Source organism: Sphaeramia orbicularis, chromosome 1 (assembly GCF_902148855.1).
Source record: "Sphaeramia orbicularis chromosome 1, fSphaOr1.1, whole genome shotgun sequence".
Lineage (NCBI taxonomy): Eukaryota > Metazoa > Chordata > Actinopteri > Kurtiformes > Apogonidae > Sphaeramia > Sphaeramia orbicularis.
The window spans coordinates 37,911,352-37,927,545 of NC_043957.1; the positions used below are offsets into that span (position 1 = coordinate 37,911,352).

General features: G+C 37.2%; 1 protein-coding gene across 2 annotated transcripts; it reads left to right on the plus strand.

The window, feature by feature from the left end:
- Positions 1-658: 658 nt before the first annotated feature.
- gga3a (golgi associated, gamma adaptin ear containing, ARF binding protein 3a) lies at positions 659-15,536 on the plus strand. Of its 2 annotated transcripts, none has more exons than XM_030137096.1 (17): positions 659-714; positions 1,288-1,372; positions 2,979-3,054; positions 3,157-3,255; positions 3,358-3,481; positions 3,662-3,765; positions 5,665-5,745; positions 5,949-6,086; positions 6,246-6,327; positions 7,250-7,369; positions 8,936-9,157; positions 10,269-10,351; positions 10,610-11,046; positions 11,577-11,863; positions 13,183-13,352; positions 13,700-13,810; positions 14,007-15,536. In XM_030137096.1, exons 1-17 carry the CDS (start codon positions 678-680, stop codon positions 14,115-14,117), a joined length of 2,367 nt encoding a protein of 788 aa, XP_029992956.1. In that variant the 5' UTR covers positions 659-677; the 3' UTR covers positions 14,118-15,536. The 2 variants fall into 2 exon arrangements, with proteins under 2 accessions (XP_029992956.1, XP_029992964.1); XM_030137104.1 differs by having other exon boundaries at positions 11,604-11,863.
- Positions 15,537-16,194: the final 658 nt, after the last annotated feature.

Here is a 16,194-nt window from a genome sequence, read left to right on the forward strand (position 1 = left end):
AGACCATAACAGCATACCACACATTCTACAGGGGTGTTTTTAATGGATATAATTTTATAACTTTATTTAATTTACTGATATAAAAGCTCAGAGTTAACTGAATTAAGTTTGTTAAATCGGAACAGAGAAAACGGACTTTTTCAGCACAATATATCATCAACTCAACATGAAATATGTGTGTACAACCACTGCCATTTATCCAACTACATAGCTTTTATTTGTGAATTGGTGAATGTTGCCATGTTTACTATGAAGCCTCTGGATGTCCAAATGGATCGTATCTGATGACGATAAAAACCTGAGAAACTTGAGTTACTTGAATTATTTACATGTATTGATAGGATTTATGGTTCCGAAGTTATTAAACATTTTAGATCAGTAGACTGCTTTTGGATGCTGGTGGCTGTTTAGGTCTTTAAGGGTTAAAATCAAGCCAGACAACAGTAGTAGACTAAAGGAACCAAAAATAGAAAAAAAGAAACTACAGCAGTCAAGTGACACATTCATGCAATTATTTTTAAAGCTCTGTGACGTCGCGGCTATGAAGAACAATATAATTTCCATTACTGTTTCAAGAGATATCAGTAGGACGTGAAGTAGCATTACTAACACTGATATGTCCGACGGTTTTGAAGGCATCAACAGCAGTCACGCGTTGTTTGATCCAGAGAACAAATATGGCGGATGATGGAGAGTCACTGGAGTCTTGGCTTAGTAAGTACACATTAAAGTCTTTGTTTCCACGAAATGTCTTCATATTATAGTTGACTTCTTGCCTGCCTTATAACCGTTGTTGTCAAAACCATAAGTTTTAGTCGCTTGACAGTGCTGTGTCGAAAAAGTATCGTGTGTTATCGTCTGTGCTGTCAAACTCATCTATGTCGTTATCTAAAATCAGCTCTGATGTTTGGCTTCGGACTAGTGCAAATGATGTAGAAATGTCTGCAAAAATGTGACAATTCTGGTGATGTACGTGTTCGGCATTTGATATTGAGAGTGAATGAAGCCCCAGGCGTAAACTTATCCAGATTAAACTTGTAACAGAGGCAGCAAACTGGATCATTACGATGTCTGGGGGCTTTAACCGAGAGAAATCATATTACAAAACAAGCTTAGAATTGGCCGGGTTATTTTTACTTTCCTCACATGTGGGGGAGATTGATACAGGAGGGTCCAATGTGTAATTTATATCACACAGCTTCGTCCTTTATTATAGTATTTCAGAGATTGGGAAGCTTGTCTCTGATGGGATACCTCTACATCACACTGTATCCTGCTCTTTTACAGACAAAGCCACCAACCCTTCAAACAGACAGGAAGACTGGGAGTATATTATGGGATTCTGTGACCAGATCAATAAGGAGCTTGAAGGGTATGGTCACAGTCACTCAGCACATAGTTGTCTCTTCTAAATCCATGAGTCACACTCATCTCAAGTTGCTCCTCTGTGTCTTTATTGTGTAAACACGAAACTTAAAAAAACAACAACAAAGTTCTAATCCCCTGAATGAGCCAAATTATTATTTTTTCTACTTCTGCTCTTATTATTTCTGTCATACAGTGCACAGTATTGAAACACACACTCAAAAACAGAACTTAATAGCTTCTTTCAGATTTTTTTTTCTGAAATGCATTGTTGTTTTTAACACTGTTTGCATATTTGCTGTATATTCCTGTTGTACATATTTTAATACTAAAACAGAGAAATGCATACATTTGATTGTGCTTTAAAAAAAAAAAAAAAAAAGAAAAGAAAAGACCATAAAAGCCTCTGGGACATTTGGATGGTCTGTGTAACATAACCCAAGATTATTTAAGAAAATATCCAGACAATCAACCAAAGAGAGAATTTACTGAATCCAAATCACACTAATATTGACTTTACCTGCAGAGGCTGTTAAGTTCAAATTTATTTATTTATTTATTTATTTATGGGGGGGCTGTATTGTGTTTCAATACTTTGAACATGTTTCTTCTGTATTTCCTGGTAGAAATAAAAACTCACACCCTGTACAAGCCTGCAAAAGCAGCAATGCTAAAGACTTGCACAATACTGTATATTAATGTCGAGAAAATACGTGTAAAAAGGGCTGGGTGATATGGAAAAAAGTCATATCATGATTATTTTTTCCATATCAGACGATATTGATATGTATCATGATATAAATCAAATCACTATTTTTGTCAAGTTTAAATTTTCCATTACTCATAAGTTAGTTGTGAAGACATCAGAAGGTTATTTTTGATTTAAATATGATTTATTTTCTGTCAGAGGTTGAACATGACCGACGTGCTGAAGAACATTATACAACTGTGTGAGATAAATAAAACAGATCCATATATTTAAGACTAAACTAAAAGTCTGACTAGCGGGCAAAAGCTTTCGAGTTTTAAAAGAGGACACAGACAAAACAAACCATCTTCATGAAACAATGCTGGGAGTATATATGTGGGGGGTGTGTTCTGTAATTGAAGTAACTGGTGTAAACCGAAAATGAAACTTAACTTGCTTTGAATGTCCGACTCCTGGCTTCTATGCCTCTGTTGTATGCCGAAACCAAAACGGTTCGCATCCTACTTTTCAGTAACCCGGTCGTGCGATTTCTCGGTCAGATTTTCTCCTGAGGGAGCACTCACTACCTCCCGCTGCAGCCCAAACATTAGTGTGTGTACTGCGGCTGCTCTTATGCCTGTGCTGTGTGCATCAACCTAACTTGACATGGCTCTAGTGTGATTGGTACGGTGCGGCGCTACTTAATTATGATTGGCTGTTCTTATGTCTGTCAAAACATGGACAAATGAATTCTATCGAAATTGTATCGAACTTTTCTTATATTTCTGTCAAGGAAAAGTTATTTTGCGATTATATATCATTATTGTTTCATCACCCAGCCCTACATGTAAACTTTAGAATCAGCCAAATATTTTATTGCTTTTGCTGTAATTAACTTGGTCCTTGTTTCTGTCATGTATGCCAGTCCACAAATATCAGTCCGGCTCTTGGCTCACAAGATCCAGTCTCCTCAGGAATGGGAGGCAATACAAGCTTTGACGGTCAGTCGTGTAATCACTTTACAATCATTGTAACTCTGTCGCCCTTCAGTGTAACCTTGTACCATTCATACATATTTACCTTCAACTGTTTTCCTTTTCAAGACTCTTGAAGCTTGCATGAAGAATTGTGGGCAACGGTTTCACAATGAAGTCGGGAAATTTAGGTTTTTAAATGAATTAATCAAAGTGGTGTCACCAAAAGTAAGTAACTCAGCTTTGTGGTGATATGTTTGTCATTTGAGATGGTTTTTGGTTGCTATAAGATGTGCATGTTTTTTTGTTTTGTTTTGTTTTTTTTAACAGTACCTGGGAGAGAAAGTATCAGAGAGAGTAAAGACAAAAGTTATTGAGATGTTGTACAGTTGGACTGTTTCTCTGCCAGATGAAGCAAAGATCTGTGAAGCATATCAAATGCTGAAGACACAGGGTGAGCTACAATCTGCTACTGGAATGTGACACTCACTACAATAATAACACAACATAAATGTGAAGAATCTAAAATTAGCACACTGTACGCATATTTCTAAGTTTCTTGTGCTTGAAGTTATGTGTGTTATTGTCCTAAAACTGTCATTTCAAGAGTATAATGGCTTCATATTTACCTCAGGTATTGTTTTAACTGACCCTGACATCCCTCTTGATGCAACATTAACACCATCACCCTCTCCACGACCCAAGAATCCTGTGTTTGATGACGAGGAGAAAAGCAGGGTAAGAATTATTTTGGGATGTGGGTGTTTCAACACCGCAGCCCATTGTCAAAATTAGTTTGATCTTTTGTTCCCTCTCTGGTAATGAATTCTAATTTTACTGTGTTTTGGTGCTATAAAAAAATAGGACACAAACACTGCCTGCATTTACAAACATCTTGTCTATGTGGCACATAGTGAGGCTTTTTTTTTTTTTAAAGGGGCTATATGTACTTTTTCTACTTTCAAATATAAAAAAAAATATAAATACCTAAAGTTATCACCAGAGCATTTAGACTAAAGATGCCATAGATGTCAGTGTATTGAATTCTAGAGATATGAACTAAAAAAGATGGTCTGACAGAGTTATTGATCACTAGAAGGAGTAGTGAGTCGCTCTGCTCATTTCTAATATAAAGAAAAACTTAACACCACAAGGCCTTTGACCAAAGTGTTAGAAGGTGATGAGAAGGGATGAGAACCAGTGAGAAACAACATTTAGAGTCAAAGAAAGTGATAAAAGCTTGAAGCACCGTTGTTGTTTTCACCACTGGACATAGCTCTAAATGAAAAGAATGGAGTTTGAGGCTGAGTTTGCAGCATTTCTTCTACATGGGTGAGTTTATTATGAAGCTCATGAAGGTATAAAGGTATTATACGATATTTTTGCTATATTTAGTGTTTGTTGATCCACATTTCAAACTAAACTGTGACAGTTCTGATGTTGTTTGGATGATTCCTCGTGCTCTCAGGTCAGCAGATCAGCTGCAGCTTGTGGTTCCAAAAACTAAAAAGAAGCTTCGTGGGGATCGTGCCTTTTCTGTTGTCGCCCCAAAGTTGTGGAACCAGTTGCCCTTAGTTGTTAGACAGGCTCAGTCTGTACGTGTCTTTAAATCACATCTAAAAACGCACTTTTTCTCATTAGCTTTTAATCAGTGAGTGACATGTCTGGTTTTTTTATGCTGTTCTTAACAGATTTTAATTTGTGTTTGTTTTTATGATGGTTGTATTTTGTTGTTCTTAGCCCACTTAACACCCTGTGTTATCACTAGTTTTATTTACTTATTTAATCCCTTGTTTTATGTTTGGTGTACGGCACTTTGGCCTGCTGTAAAGTTCTTAAAGTGCTTTATAAATAAAGTTGGTATGGTATGGTATTCCAAACAGATTTTTGGTGCAGCTGTTGACAACACAATTCGTTAAAAAAAACGAAGAGATTTGTGGTTTTACTGTGGCTTTTTTAGGTCTAAAAACGGAGCTATAATGTTTACTATCAGCAGATGCAGCATGTGAAGATTATAAGGCTAGGTGTTATTTTGAGTGATTAACCGAATAACCGGCTGTGAGTTTTACTTTGAAGAAGAAAACTTGATGATACCATTATACAGAAGTGTGTAAACAAAGTGCTTTAAACTTTATTAAGTGAATAATACAATCCGTGCATTGATTTGTTGGTGGTTTTGGTAGTCGTAAGTGTATTCAGGAATATGTCTTCCCCATGCTGTTGAGTATTTGGAATGTCAATACTACATGTAACCCCTTTAATGTAAAATTATACAAACAGAAATTTCACAATTCACTAAGACATTTTTGTCTTATTTAAAATTATCATATTTTTGTTAACTGGAAACTTGACTTTTTGTTGCATGAAAGCTCTTGACCAAAATTCAAAGCTCACCCTCAGTGCCCATTTATAGAACAGATTTTTTTTATCTGGGACAGTTGCTTTGTTGTTTTTGTTTTCCACTGTGGCACGAATAGGTCATGACTGCATGTTTACTCTGTGCTGACTGCAGTTGATCTATGGATGAACTTTGTTTTTTCAGGCTCTGGGAACTGACTTTATGGATTGTATTTGACTAATCTGTGGGAAATGGCTGCAGTTTTTAGTTTATCTGATGCTTCTGTCATCTGTCTGCAGAGATTGGCAGTGCTTCTGAAGAGCAAAAAGCCTGAAGATCTGCAGGAGGCCAATCGACTCATCAAAAATATGGTCAAAGAGGTGTGTCACTGACAAAATGAAGATGCCAGCACTGAGTTTAGTAGTTTTGTTTTAGACATTTTTAGTGCATTTTGTCTGTGTTTGATTATTGTGTTATAGATAGGGCAGAGAGGATATGAAACAAAAGTCAAATTGATGGCAAATTACTGCACCTATTTTCAGGTAGCATTAAAAATAGAGTGTGACTCACTTTTTTGTCTTAGGATGAGGTGAGAGCACAGAAAGCAACAAAGCAGAAAAGCACACTGGAGGCAGTTAACAATAGTGTCAAACTGCTGAATGAGATGCTTGTTCACTTCAGCAGTGAGGACTCCACTGACGCAGACAAGGAACTCATTAAGGTTCGTTTTTATTTCATAACCTTCAGTCTGTTTGCATTAATTGATAGATTCAGTTGGTCTGCAAACTCATTATCACATTCCTTCCATCACTTTCTTCTGTTTTCATTTCTATGGCTCAACAACTTCTGAGTGAGTGTCTCTTTGAAATTGTTTTTCTAGGAGTTGTATACTGATTGTGATAAACTCAGACAAACTGTGTGGCAGCTGGCTACGGAAACGGAGGACAACGACAACAATCTCGGTAATTAGGGTTTTTTTTTCATGTTGTCCTGGATAAGGATGGGTCATGAATAGTCAATATATAAAGTTGCGTAGAACATGATGCATACAGTAACCCCGGACTACACTCACTGTCCAATCACAGCAAATTAATTAATGATTGTTATCATTCTAGATTAATATATAAAGCTTAATCAATATACAAGTAGAGTCAATTTATTTTTGAAAAGTTTCCAACATGATTTTATTAAGAGGCAGCTGTTTTTAGAGGCAGACTGTGTTGGGTAACAAAATTGGGTCTTGTTTAGTTCCCTATCATACCAGCTGTAGACAGTCACCGTCCAATTTGACACCCATGTGCCAAGTTTAATGGCTGAATTTCAGTTTTTGGATTTGTCCAACCAATTTCTGCAAGACTATTCACTCAATTCAGCAGGCAGAGTGAGATCAAACTGAAAGTTAAGACCTGGGCAGGATAATGTTTGTCTTAGATTGACTGAACTATCCAGATAGGACAGTAATCTAGTTAAATCTAGTTTACAATTATCTTTAATTAAAAATGAATACCCAACTAGGCAGGGTATCAGTGAGCAAGAGGGGCAAAGTATTGTGCAGCAGTAGTCTTAGCAACCTCTGCTTGCTTTTTCACTTGCTCATCCTGCTTATTCCACTCCTGCTATAAGTGCTGTATAGCACATGCTTCAATTGACTTATAATTAACCCATCATCTGTGTTAGACAGTCGAACAATTATCAAACAGGGATTTACTCATAACTACAAAACCCTTATTATGTAACTGCAACCTCCGCTGAAATATGCCCAAATAGTGGCAACATATTACCAGAGAATATTGTTTAGTATTTCTGCTTGAAATGCCCATCCCTAGTCTTTAAGGATTTCGCTGCTTTATAAGAAAGTTTGAACTACATGAAATGCACTTTCAGGAGACATTCTGCAGGCCAGTGATGATCTTTCCCATGTCATCAATACTTACAAGAAGATTGTGGAAGGACAAACTATTAATGGAGGGACTGAAGAAGCACATCAGTCATCACACAAACAAGGTAAAACTACAGTGGATTGAAATTAAAGTGTAAAACCGGTTTCTGTCTACTGTATCAGTTGTTCGACTCGTGTACATAGTAAATATAAATACAAACAGGTACAAATACAGAAAAATGTCAACTAGACCATCACTGGAAGTTTGCAGCATTGAACCAAATACAAAAACAATATATAAGCTTGAAGTTAATATTCATAACCCAAACAAATCTGAAAGACAAATACTTTGTGAAGAACTTGTAAAATGCATTCAGAACACATCCTTGTATAGATACTTGGATGCATTCACATGTATGTTTGTCCACACACACATACAAGCTATGGCACAGTGTGGCATATGATTTAGGGCTGATACAAGACCAAAACTGAAGGTGCAAAACAAAAACAAATGTTATAATTTTACTTAAAATTATGCACTACTGAAGATGATATCCAAATCTCTTTCCATCTTTCTGTGATGAATATGGTTTTAACATTTCAATATTTTCTCACCTTTTTGTTGACAAACTAGTAATCCTCTGCCAATCTTTGCTCCCCAAAGCATTAGACTTTTCCTTGAGGCTGCGTCTGTAAAAAAATTACCACAATCATCTGCTCATACTACCTGTGTCAAATATGTTTTCACATTCACAATGATGCAGCATCTGGTAACCTAACAGAGCTGTCCTACTCCAACTGTTGTCTGTAGATAATGAAGGACAGTGGGTATTCTCCTCTTTCTCTCCATCCCTAGTTGCCTTTGTGTAGGATCACGTTCATAGTCTCTTTTCCTATTAACAGGCACAATGATATAATTATATGAAATATCAATCCATTTGTGAGGGATAAAGGGATATGAAATTACTGAAAGGATTTACTTTTGTATTTGCTCTAACAGAGCTCCAGCTTCTGTTTTCAATAGAGAGCATTCAGCACTTTTTGTTCTGATAGCCCTAGTAAAAGCACAGAAGCTGTGGGTTATTCATCTAGGCTGACACATACACTCTTCAGTAATTGTTCAAATAAACCTTTCAGTTCCATTTCCTGCAGTACTGGTGTAATTCCTTTCTTCACAAGGTTGTAAGAAGGTTTTTAAAGTGATTCAATGTACAAGATGGCTGCAGGTGTTAGTGCATTTGAACTCTTCCAGTATTTCTGGATGAATTTATTGTGAGCTGTATTTCACAAGAAGTAATTCAAGAAAATGGTTCCAAAACAGTTTCTGGCATTTTTACCTCTGCCAAGGAACGGCAGTGGTTATGTTTTCATTGGGGTTTGTCTGTTTGTTTGTATGTTTGTTTGTTAGCAAGATAACTCAAAAAGTTATGAACAGATTTGGGTTAAATTTTCAGGAAATGCTGATACTGGCACAAGGAACAAATGATTAAATTCTGGTGGTGATTCAGGGGGGTGGGTAATCTGCCTGGACGAAGGTCTGCACTCTCAGAGTGATTTTCTAGTTTTATTTTCTTTTGGGTTTTTTTGTGCTGGAAAGTTTCCACCCACTGAACTTTAATTGGACAGCCAATGGTTGTGAAACTCTGAAAAAAGACCTGTGTTTTTTGCCCTTGTCCTTCTCCGTCTGACAGGCTCAGTCACCCATGGCGGCACAAATCACTCAGAAATCCTGATCGACCTGGTCGGTTTGGACACCCAGACCACCGCTTCACCTGAGCAGCAACCACAAACATCCTCTCTGGTAATTACTGCCGATCTGATGAGTGGGTTTGCCACCACCGACCTTCAATCCATGAACCCAAGCACACCCTCTGCAGCGCTATCTCTGCTTGATGAGGAGCTGCTGTCCTTAGGTAATGTGTGGTTAAACACTTTGTTGTGCAAAAAAAACCAAAACCAATTATGACTCATAGTAGGAGTATGTAAGTGGTGTAGTGGTATACACAGTCCCTTCCCTCTACATATATTTTGTATTTTTTCCACCTGTTTTGCTGTGACATTTTTGCGATTTCATCTTTAGATGTGAGTTTTTAGCAAGCATTACATAAGGTGTGTAGGCAGTCCAATATAAAAATGTGGTGACATCAGTTTGTTCTGTTCCTCTCACTTCTCACTGCACTACTCTGAGTGTGATATAGTTCTGTGTAAAAGATGAAACTTTGGACAAAGTGTGCACACAAACTCTATATGGACAAAAGTATTCAGACACGTTGAATTCAGGTGTTGCTTTTCTAACAGGGGTCTGGGCTACAAAACAATAATGGCAAATGCCATAATATAGTTTTATATATAATTCACATATCAAAAGTAAACTGTCCATTTCATGACTGTATTATATGTCAAAAATAAACTGTCCATTTCATGACAGTGTTATACGTCAAACTCATCAACACATTATTACACAATATCTTCACAATAATTGCACTGTAACCAAATCTAAATGCAAATAACAGCAAATATTATTCAGCCCAGCCAAAATTTGTCTCCACCTGGATTTCAGTTAGCAAATAGCTCAGATACTTCCATTTCATTCCAGTTACTGTAGTGATTAAAAATTTTAAGCTGCAAACATTTCTTTATCTTTAACTGATGGAGTTAGTAGCTTCTCATTTCTTAAACAACCATCAGTTTGATAGAAAACATAAAGCTTGGACTGTGTTTCAATGGAATAAGTTCATGTGGTCTGATGAGTCCTGATTGACCCTGTTCCAGAGTGATGAAGTAATTACCCATCATGCATAATGCCTGCAGTACAAGCCGGTGGGGGCAGATTTATGATCTGGAGTTGACTCAGCTGGTCAGGTCCAGGTTCAGCAATGTTATGTGTCCAAAAAAGGATGGAAATCAATGTTGTGACATTAAATTATGTCACTTCAGCTATTGTTTTTTTTTTTTTTTTTTTTTTAAATATGCCGTGTTAATAGTTATGATAGATATGTTTTTTACTTTTGTCTTTATTGTCAGGCCTTAGTGAACATATCCCTGATCAAAATAAATCGACTGCACCAACACATGTCAACCTGAGCAGTCATTTACCATCTTTTCAGGTATGAGGACATTGTAAATTGATAGCAATTTATATATATGTATCTATCTATCTATCTATCTATCTATCTATATATCTCTATCTATCTATCTATCTATCTATCTATCTATCTATCTATCTATCTATCTATCTATCTATCTATCTATCTATCTATCTATCTATCTATCTATATATATATATATATATATATATATATATATATATATATTTATTGAGTGTGAATGACTTCCTCCTTGTCTGTTTTTATTGTGTCTGCCAGGATTCCAGCCAGGATGTAGACCTGTTTGATCCAAATTTGCCTCCAGCATTGGCATTCTCTACATCTCCACTTCTTACAGATGCCGTCTCCATCAAAGATGCCCCGGTCAGCACTGTGAATTCATTATCAACTGTCTCTAATTTAAGCCTCCCCGACTCTATCTTCTCCACACTTGCGGTTTCCTCACAGTCTGTCTCAGCATCTTCATTCACAAACCCACAGCTGTTACTTGGTCCAGTATTTACCAACACAGCCAAAGGTTCCATTCCTCAGTCGTATTGCAAGACATCATCCTCTCTCTCATCCACGGTTCCAACAACCACCCATATTCCTCCACAACTGATCTCCACTGCAGCAGGGCCTTCGCAGTCTGCCTCGCCTTCTCTCATCCACAATCTGCCAGACCTTGCGCAGCTGGACTTGGGTAGTCCTAAAAAGTAAGTAACAAAGTGAATAATATGCGTAAAATTCATTAGGAAATCTGATTCATCTCTAGTCGATCCATTCTGTGTTTGCTTGATTGAATGAAAAAAGAATATCTGCCCTAATTTCAGGAACATTTACCTGAGTGGGTGTCTGAATGCTCAAGTTTACAGTCCCTTCTGCCCATTGTGATGATTAATTGATTCCTCTGTCACTTGCAGAGGGTCTACCCCTAGTTTTCACTTGGCAGATAAATTCACAGGATTTCATTAACCTTTCATGCAGTGGGATCTTTTGTTCACCCCCACAGTCATTAACAGGAACTGGGGTGAGAACTGTAACCAAGCAACGTGGCTCAGAGCAGATGGCAAAAACCTTGAGATTAAGCACTTAAAAATGATGTTACATCTGTGCACCTTGATATTTGATGTCTGACTTTGTTTTGCATTTCTGTTAAAAATTACTCAATTCAGTGTTTGGAAAAAATCCCGGAACCTTAAAATGTCTTTGGACGAAAACTTTTTTAATCTTTTATTGCACACAGTACTCCTGGTGTGATGAATTTTGGCAGCTTGCTGGTCAAAGATGAGGATGTGAAACCTGCTGCCACTCATTCCCCTGGTCTTGGTGTCACTTCAAAGACATCTGATCCCCTGGTCCGAGAAGGACAGAGGGATGGGTCACCACTCTCAGCTGCCAAGAGTCAAGCAGATGACAGCCCTCTGTTACGATCTCTGTCCCCCATCCTGCCGCTGAGCCACACAAGCCCAGGAAGAGGACAAGATGTTTCTCTGGCCAATGTTTTTGTCCCTTTGGAGACCATCAGACCAAGTGAGTCCCTTTAAGTAGGCTTGAAACTTTGTGTGTCTTGAGTGTAAAGCTGCTGGAGGTGTACGGATTTAGTTCGGTGAAAAGTAAAAGCACCTATTTTCACTAATGTCTTCATCTGTGAACTGCATTAATAGTAAAAGCCTCCTGCTGATTCTCCTGTCAAAAACTTTTACAAGGAGGTAGCAGGAATTGTTTTTTAGCAGTAAATGCAATTCGAATAATTCTCTAAAGCACTCAGTAAGTGGTAATCACAACATTTAAATCAAAGTGACATGGTATAGCAATTACACTCACCACAAAGATTGAGTTGGAACATAAAATGCACTGAGAGCTGGACACAGATGGCTTTTTCATAATCACTTTTTCTCCCAGCTGTGGTGGAACACATTATATTCCTCTGCTCAGCACGATGGCCACAAGCAAACTCGGACAAATTCTATCTTTTTATGTATGATAGATTTCCCTCCTTGTCATTTTGTCCCTAGACACGATATAGAAAAGTGTCATTTTAAATTTTCAGTAGAAAGACTCAATTATTGAGATTTGTAAGAAGTGGCTATATTCTTCAAAGGTCCATCTTTGCATTCAGCACTAAAATAAGGAATGAATAATGTAGAAGACAATGACGCACCCAATCAGCAATCTAATGCAGCAGATTGTATTTGATGTGATAATTAAATAGGATAATGAGTAGGTTTGAGTGAATTAGTGTCTTTATTTTTTTTCCACCAGGAAAGACTGATTGAGATTAAAATTGTCTTTTACAAGAGTATCCTGACAAAGATAAATAGCAGCAAAATTAATCAGATTACTGACAGGATTAATTGATAACTGCAAAGAAGTAATGTCTAATTCCATTTGTCAGATACATTTTATATCCTCAAACTCTGGACCAACGTATGTCAGGTCATCTCATCAAGGTCATTGCTAAAATGTTATTTTGCAGTATTTTCCACATTGAATGTAATATTTTTTACAGAAGATAAATTAAAAGTGGTTTTGTAGACAGAATAAATATGAGTAGTGACTGGAAGTTGCAAATCTGAACATTGTACATTACTGCCACTTAGTGGTGACTGTGTCAAACTTAAAAACTGAGGAAGGAGAGTTGTGCATTATTTTCCCTGATGCTTTTGTGTCAGTATGTTCAAGAAAATATACTCTTACTACAGCAAACATTGAAAGTATACCAGTGTTTGATTTGTGCACTTAACTTTAACTGACTCAAATGACTCCAAACAGTGAGACTCCCATGTGTCTAGTATCTGAGGTCTGACATCTTAAGTCCTTGTGCTTTTTTTCTGTGTCCTTTTCTTTAGGTAAAATGTCTCCTGTCACAGCCTATGATAAAAGTGGAGTTCGTGTTCTGCTGCACTTTGCCACCGACTGTCCACCAGGCAGGCCTGATGTGCTGGTGATGGTGGCATCCATGCTAAACACAGCCCCTCTGCCTGTCAGGAATGTTGTTTTGCAGGCTGCTGTGCCCAAGGTACAAATAAATCTATTGCTGGTACTGCATAGAGAGCCATAAGCAATGTATAAATACAACAGTATCTGTAGAGGTCATATGAGGTGAGGATCGATTAGATTATTACTATTCAAGGAGCGTCGTATTTGGAACCGATGTATAATGCAACACAAAACTTTACATTGCAATCCAAAGTATTTACTGGGGTTTTGTATTGAAGTGAAGACTTTATCAATAATAAGTGCCAGTGGGGAAAAAAATGTTGATTTCCTTTTTAGCGCTGTTACTGAACATTGCTGGTTCCTGCAATCACAAAAAGAGAGATCATCATTCATGTGAGTTTGGCAATTTTTCCCACTGTTCTCCAGACAATGAAAGTGAGATTGCAACCCCCCTCTGGGACAGAGCTGGCTCCTTTTAACCCTATACTTCCACCAGCCGCCATCACACAGGTCATGCTGCTCGCTAACCCACTCAAGGTAGGGCTCAGTGGAGCCTTTTTATGCCAAGTGACTGTTTTCTAACATTCTCATTGATGCAGCACTTATTTCAACTCATTTTATAGTCTTCATGCTCTGTTCTGTTAACTCAAAAAGTAACCATGTGAGTTTGTTTTGCATACTGCAACTTGATTAAATAAGATCCTAATGAAAGCTGTGTGTATGTATTTTGCAGGAAAAAGTCCGGATGAGGTATAAGCTGACATTCACACTGGGAGAGTCACCTCACACTGAAGTGGGCGAGGTGAGTGACTTTCCACCGGCTGACCGATGGGGAGCTCTATAGCCCTACCCACAACTAGTACCTGAACTAACACTAAAGAAAAATCAGCTCGTCTGTGCAACTCAAGGGACAAAGAAATGGTTTTGACAAACTTTAATTGAACTTAGAGATGTCTGCATGAGATGACCCACTGAAATAGCAGGCGTTGTGTTGCACAAACCCAGCTCGACTCTTGTGACAATGGCAGAAGTAGTTTGAGTAGTGCATTAACAGATGGTTTGAATTAGTTGAATGTATTGTGGGTGACGCTCACATGGGAAAAATCAGTGTTTGGTAAAATGAAGCAGTGGTAAGTTATTATATTTTTTTGCTGTTACTTTAATGCTTACATGTCACTCTTTGGCATCAGATCTGATTGCAGAGTACTTTTGTGTATCAGGATGTCCTGATATCAAGCAGCAGCCTATGTTGAGACAGAAAAGCAAAACCATTTGAACATGATCTGGAAATGACTTTGTGTATATAACATTTTACCCTAATAGATATTGGACCGTAGCTAATTAAAGCAAAAACAGATTGGCTCATTAGCAGTTAGTTACTTAAAATGTACCAAAATGCAAATACACTGTATGATTCATGACTGCTATTGAACACTGTTATTGTGCTTTGTATTCTTTCAGTTTTAATGGTAATATTGTCTGTATATTATTTATGATTGGGCAGAAAAGTATCGTATCTATTTGTTTTATAGTATTGCAGTTGAGAGCTGTGTTGTTCCTTCCTTCTCTATCGCAGTAGAGACACAACATAGAAGTTGTCTAACCAAGAGGCTTTAATGTTACCAAATATTCAGACAAGACATCACATAGTATGCAACATTATGTAGCAACAGCAGGGTGGATTCTGATAAATGACATGTCTTGACACATGCTCAGCCTGCAACATATGCAAATAACTTTAATAGGAATATTGAGAAGTAGTTACTGCAAGACTATAGCAGCCAAGACCTTTTGCAGGTGTGATGCTAATTGTTATGGGTAAAGATTGCAAAGGTGCATGAGTTACAGACAGCACAGACTAGGTGACAATGGACTCCTTGCTCGTTGTATTAAACAATATTTTGGGAGACAAGCTACCGGGGAGGTTATATTTTTCTCAGTTATCCATTAATATAAGACGTGTGGGAGTTTTACTATATCAAACTGGTAAAGTATTTATTTTAGTTTTGAGGAAATCTAATAACACTAAAAACATGGTGGTTAATCCAAAGTATTACACCTATCAAGTGGTCATCAAAGACTGTGACTTCTTATTTGTGTTTTTTTTCTGAGGCTATTTGTGCTATATAGGAGATTCCCTACATATTTCGTACAAAGTTATTTATTTGTCTTAGACTGGTAAATTTACTTGCCATTGCATATTTTTGAAAAGTTATTTCTGTGCATGATAAATAAAGATAAGATGGTTTTATTTGTATTACAATCTGTGTCAACTTTGCCTCATTTCTTAGTCTCTATACTCAAATGCGAAAACGTTCGTATACCCCCATCCACCCCAGAGGGCGTCCATTTCAGATATTTGTTCATTCCATTACTCAGACACTATTCACCTGATTGTTTAAAAATTTCACACACGTTATTTACCACTGGGAGAGATCCAGCGAATTATTTGATGGATGAATTTCAATTGTATTTCTCACAAATTTTGGAAAATTTCAGCATAGAAAACTTGTCTAACCTTTTTCTCATACCCAATTTTTTTTTTTCAATTTCACTGATGTTCTTTACATGTGCTTTTCTTGCAATTTTTTTGCATTTTTTAAAACAAATTTTTGAAAAGTTTTTAAAAAGATTGAAAGTCAAGACTCAAAATTAATCCCTGGGTTGGCAGGGTATCAGTGAGCAGGAGAGGCAAAATATTGGCCAACCAGTGGGTGGGTGAGAGGGAGGGAGGGAGTATTTGCTCATTACAATAGCCTTGCATCATCAAATAAATTCAAAGTATAAATAAAAAATGAGATAATTTAATCTAAAATAAGATTGACTGTTGTGGGTGACGTGAACTGTCAAAGTAGAGCTGCCTTCTAAAACTACCATAGCATAAAAGGAAATAATTAGCCTTTTAAAGATTGTAATTTTCT

Bases quoted from the DNA above. Each gene is read 5' to 3' on its own strand.
- gga3a (XM_030137096.1), top strand. From the start codon at position 678: ATGGCGGATGATGGAGAGTCACTGGAGTCTTGGCTTA. The intron at 715-1,287 runs GTAAGTACACAT...GCTCTTTTACAG, and splicing joins GTCACTGGAGTCTTGGCTTA to ACAAAGCCACCAACCCTTCA. The intron at 13,353-13,699 runs GTACAAATAAAT...ACTGTTCTCCAG, and splicing joins TGCAGGCTGCTGTGCCCAAG to ACAATGAAAGTGAGATTGCA.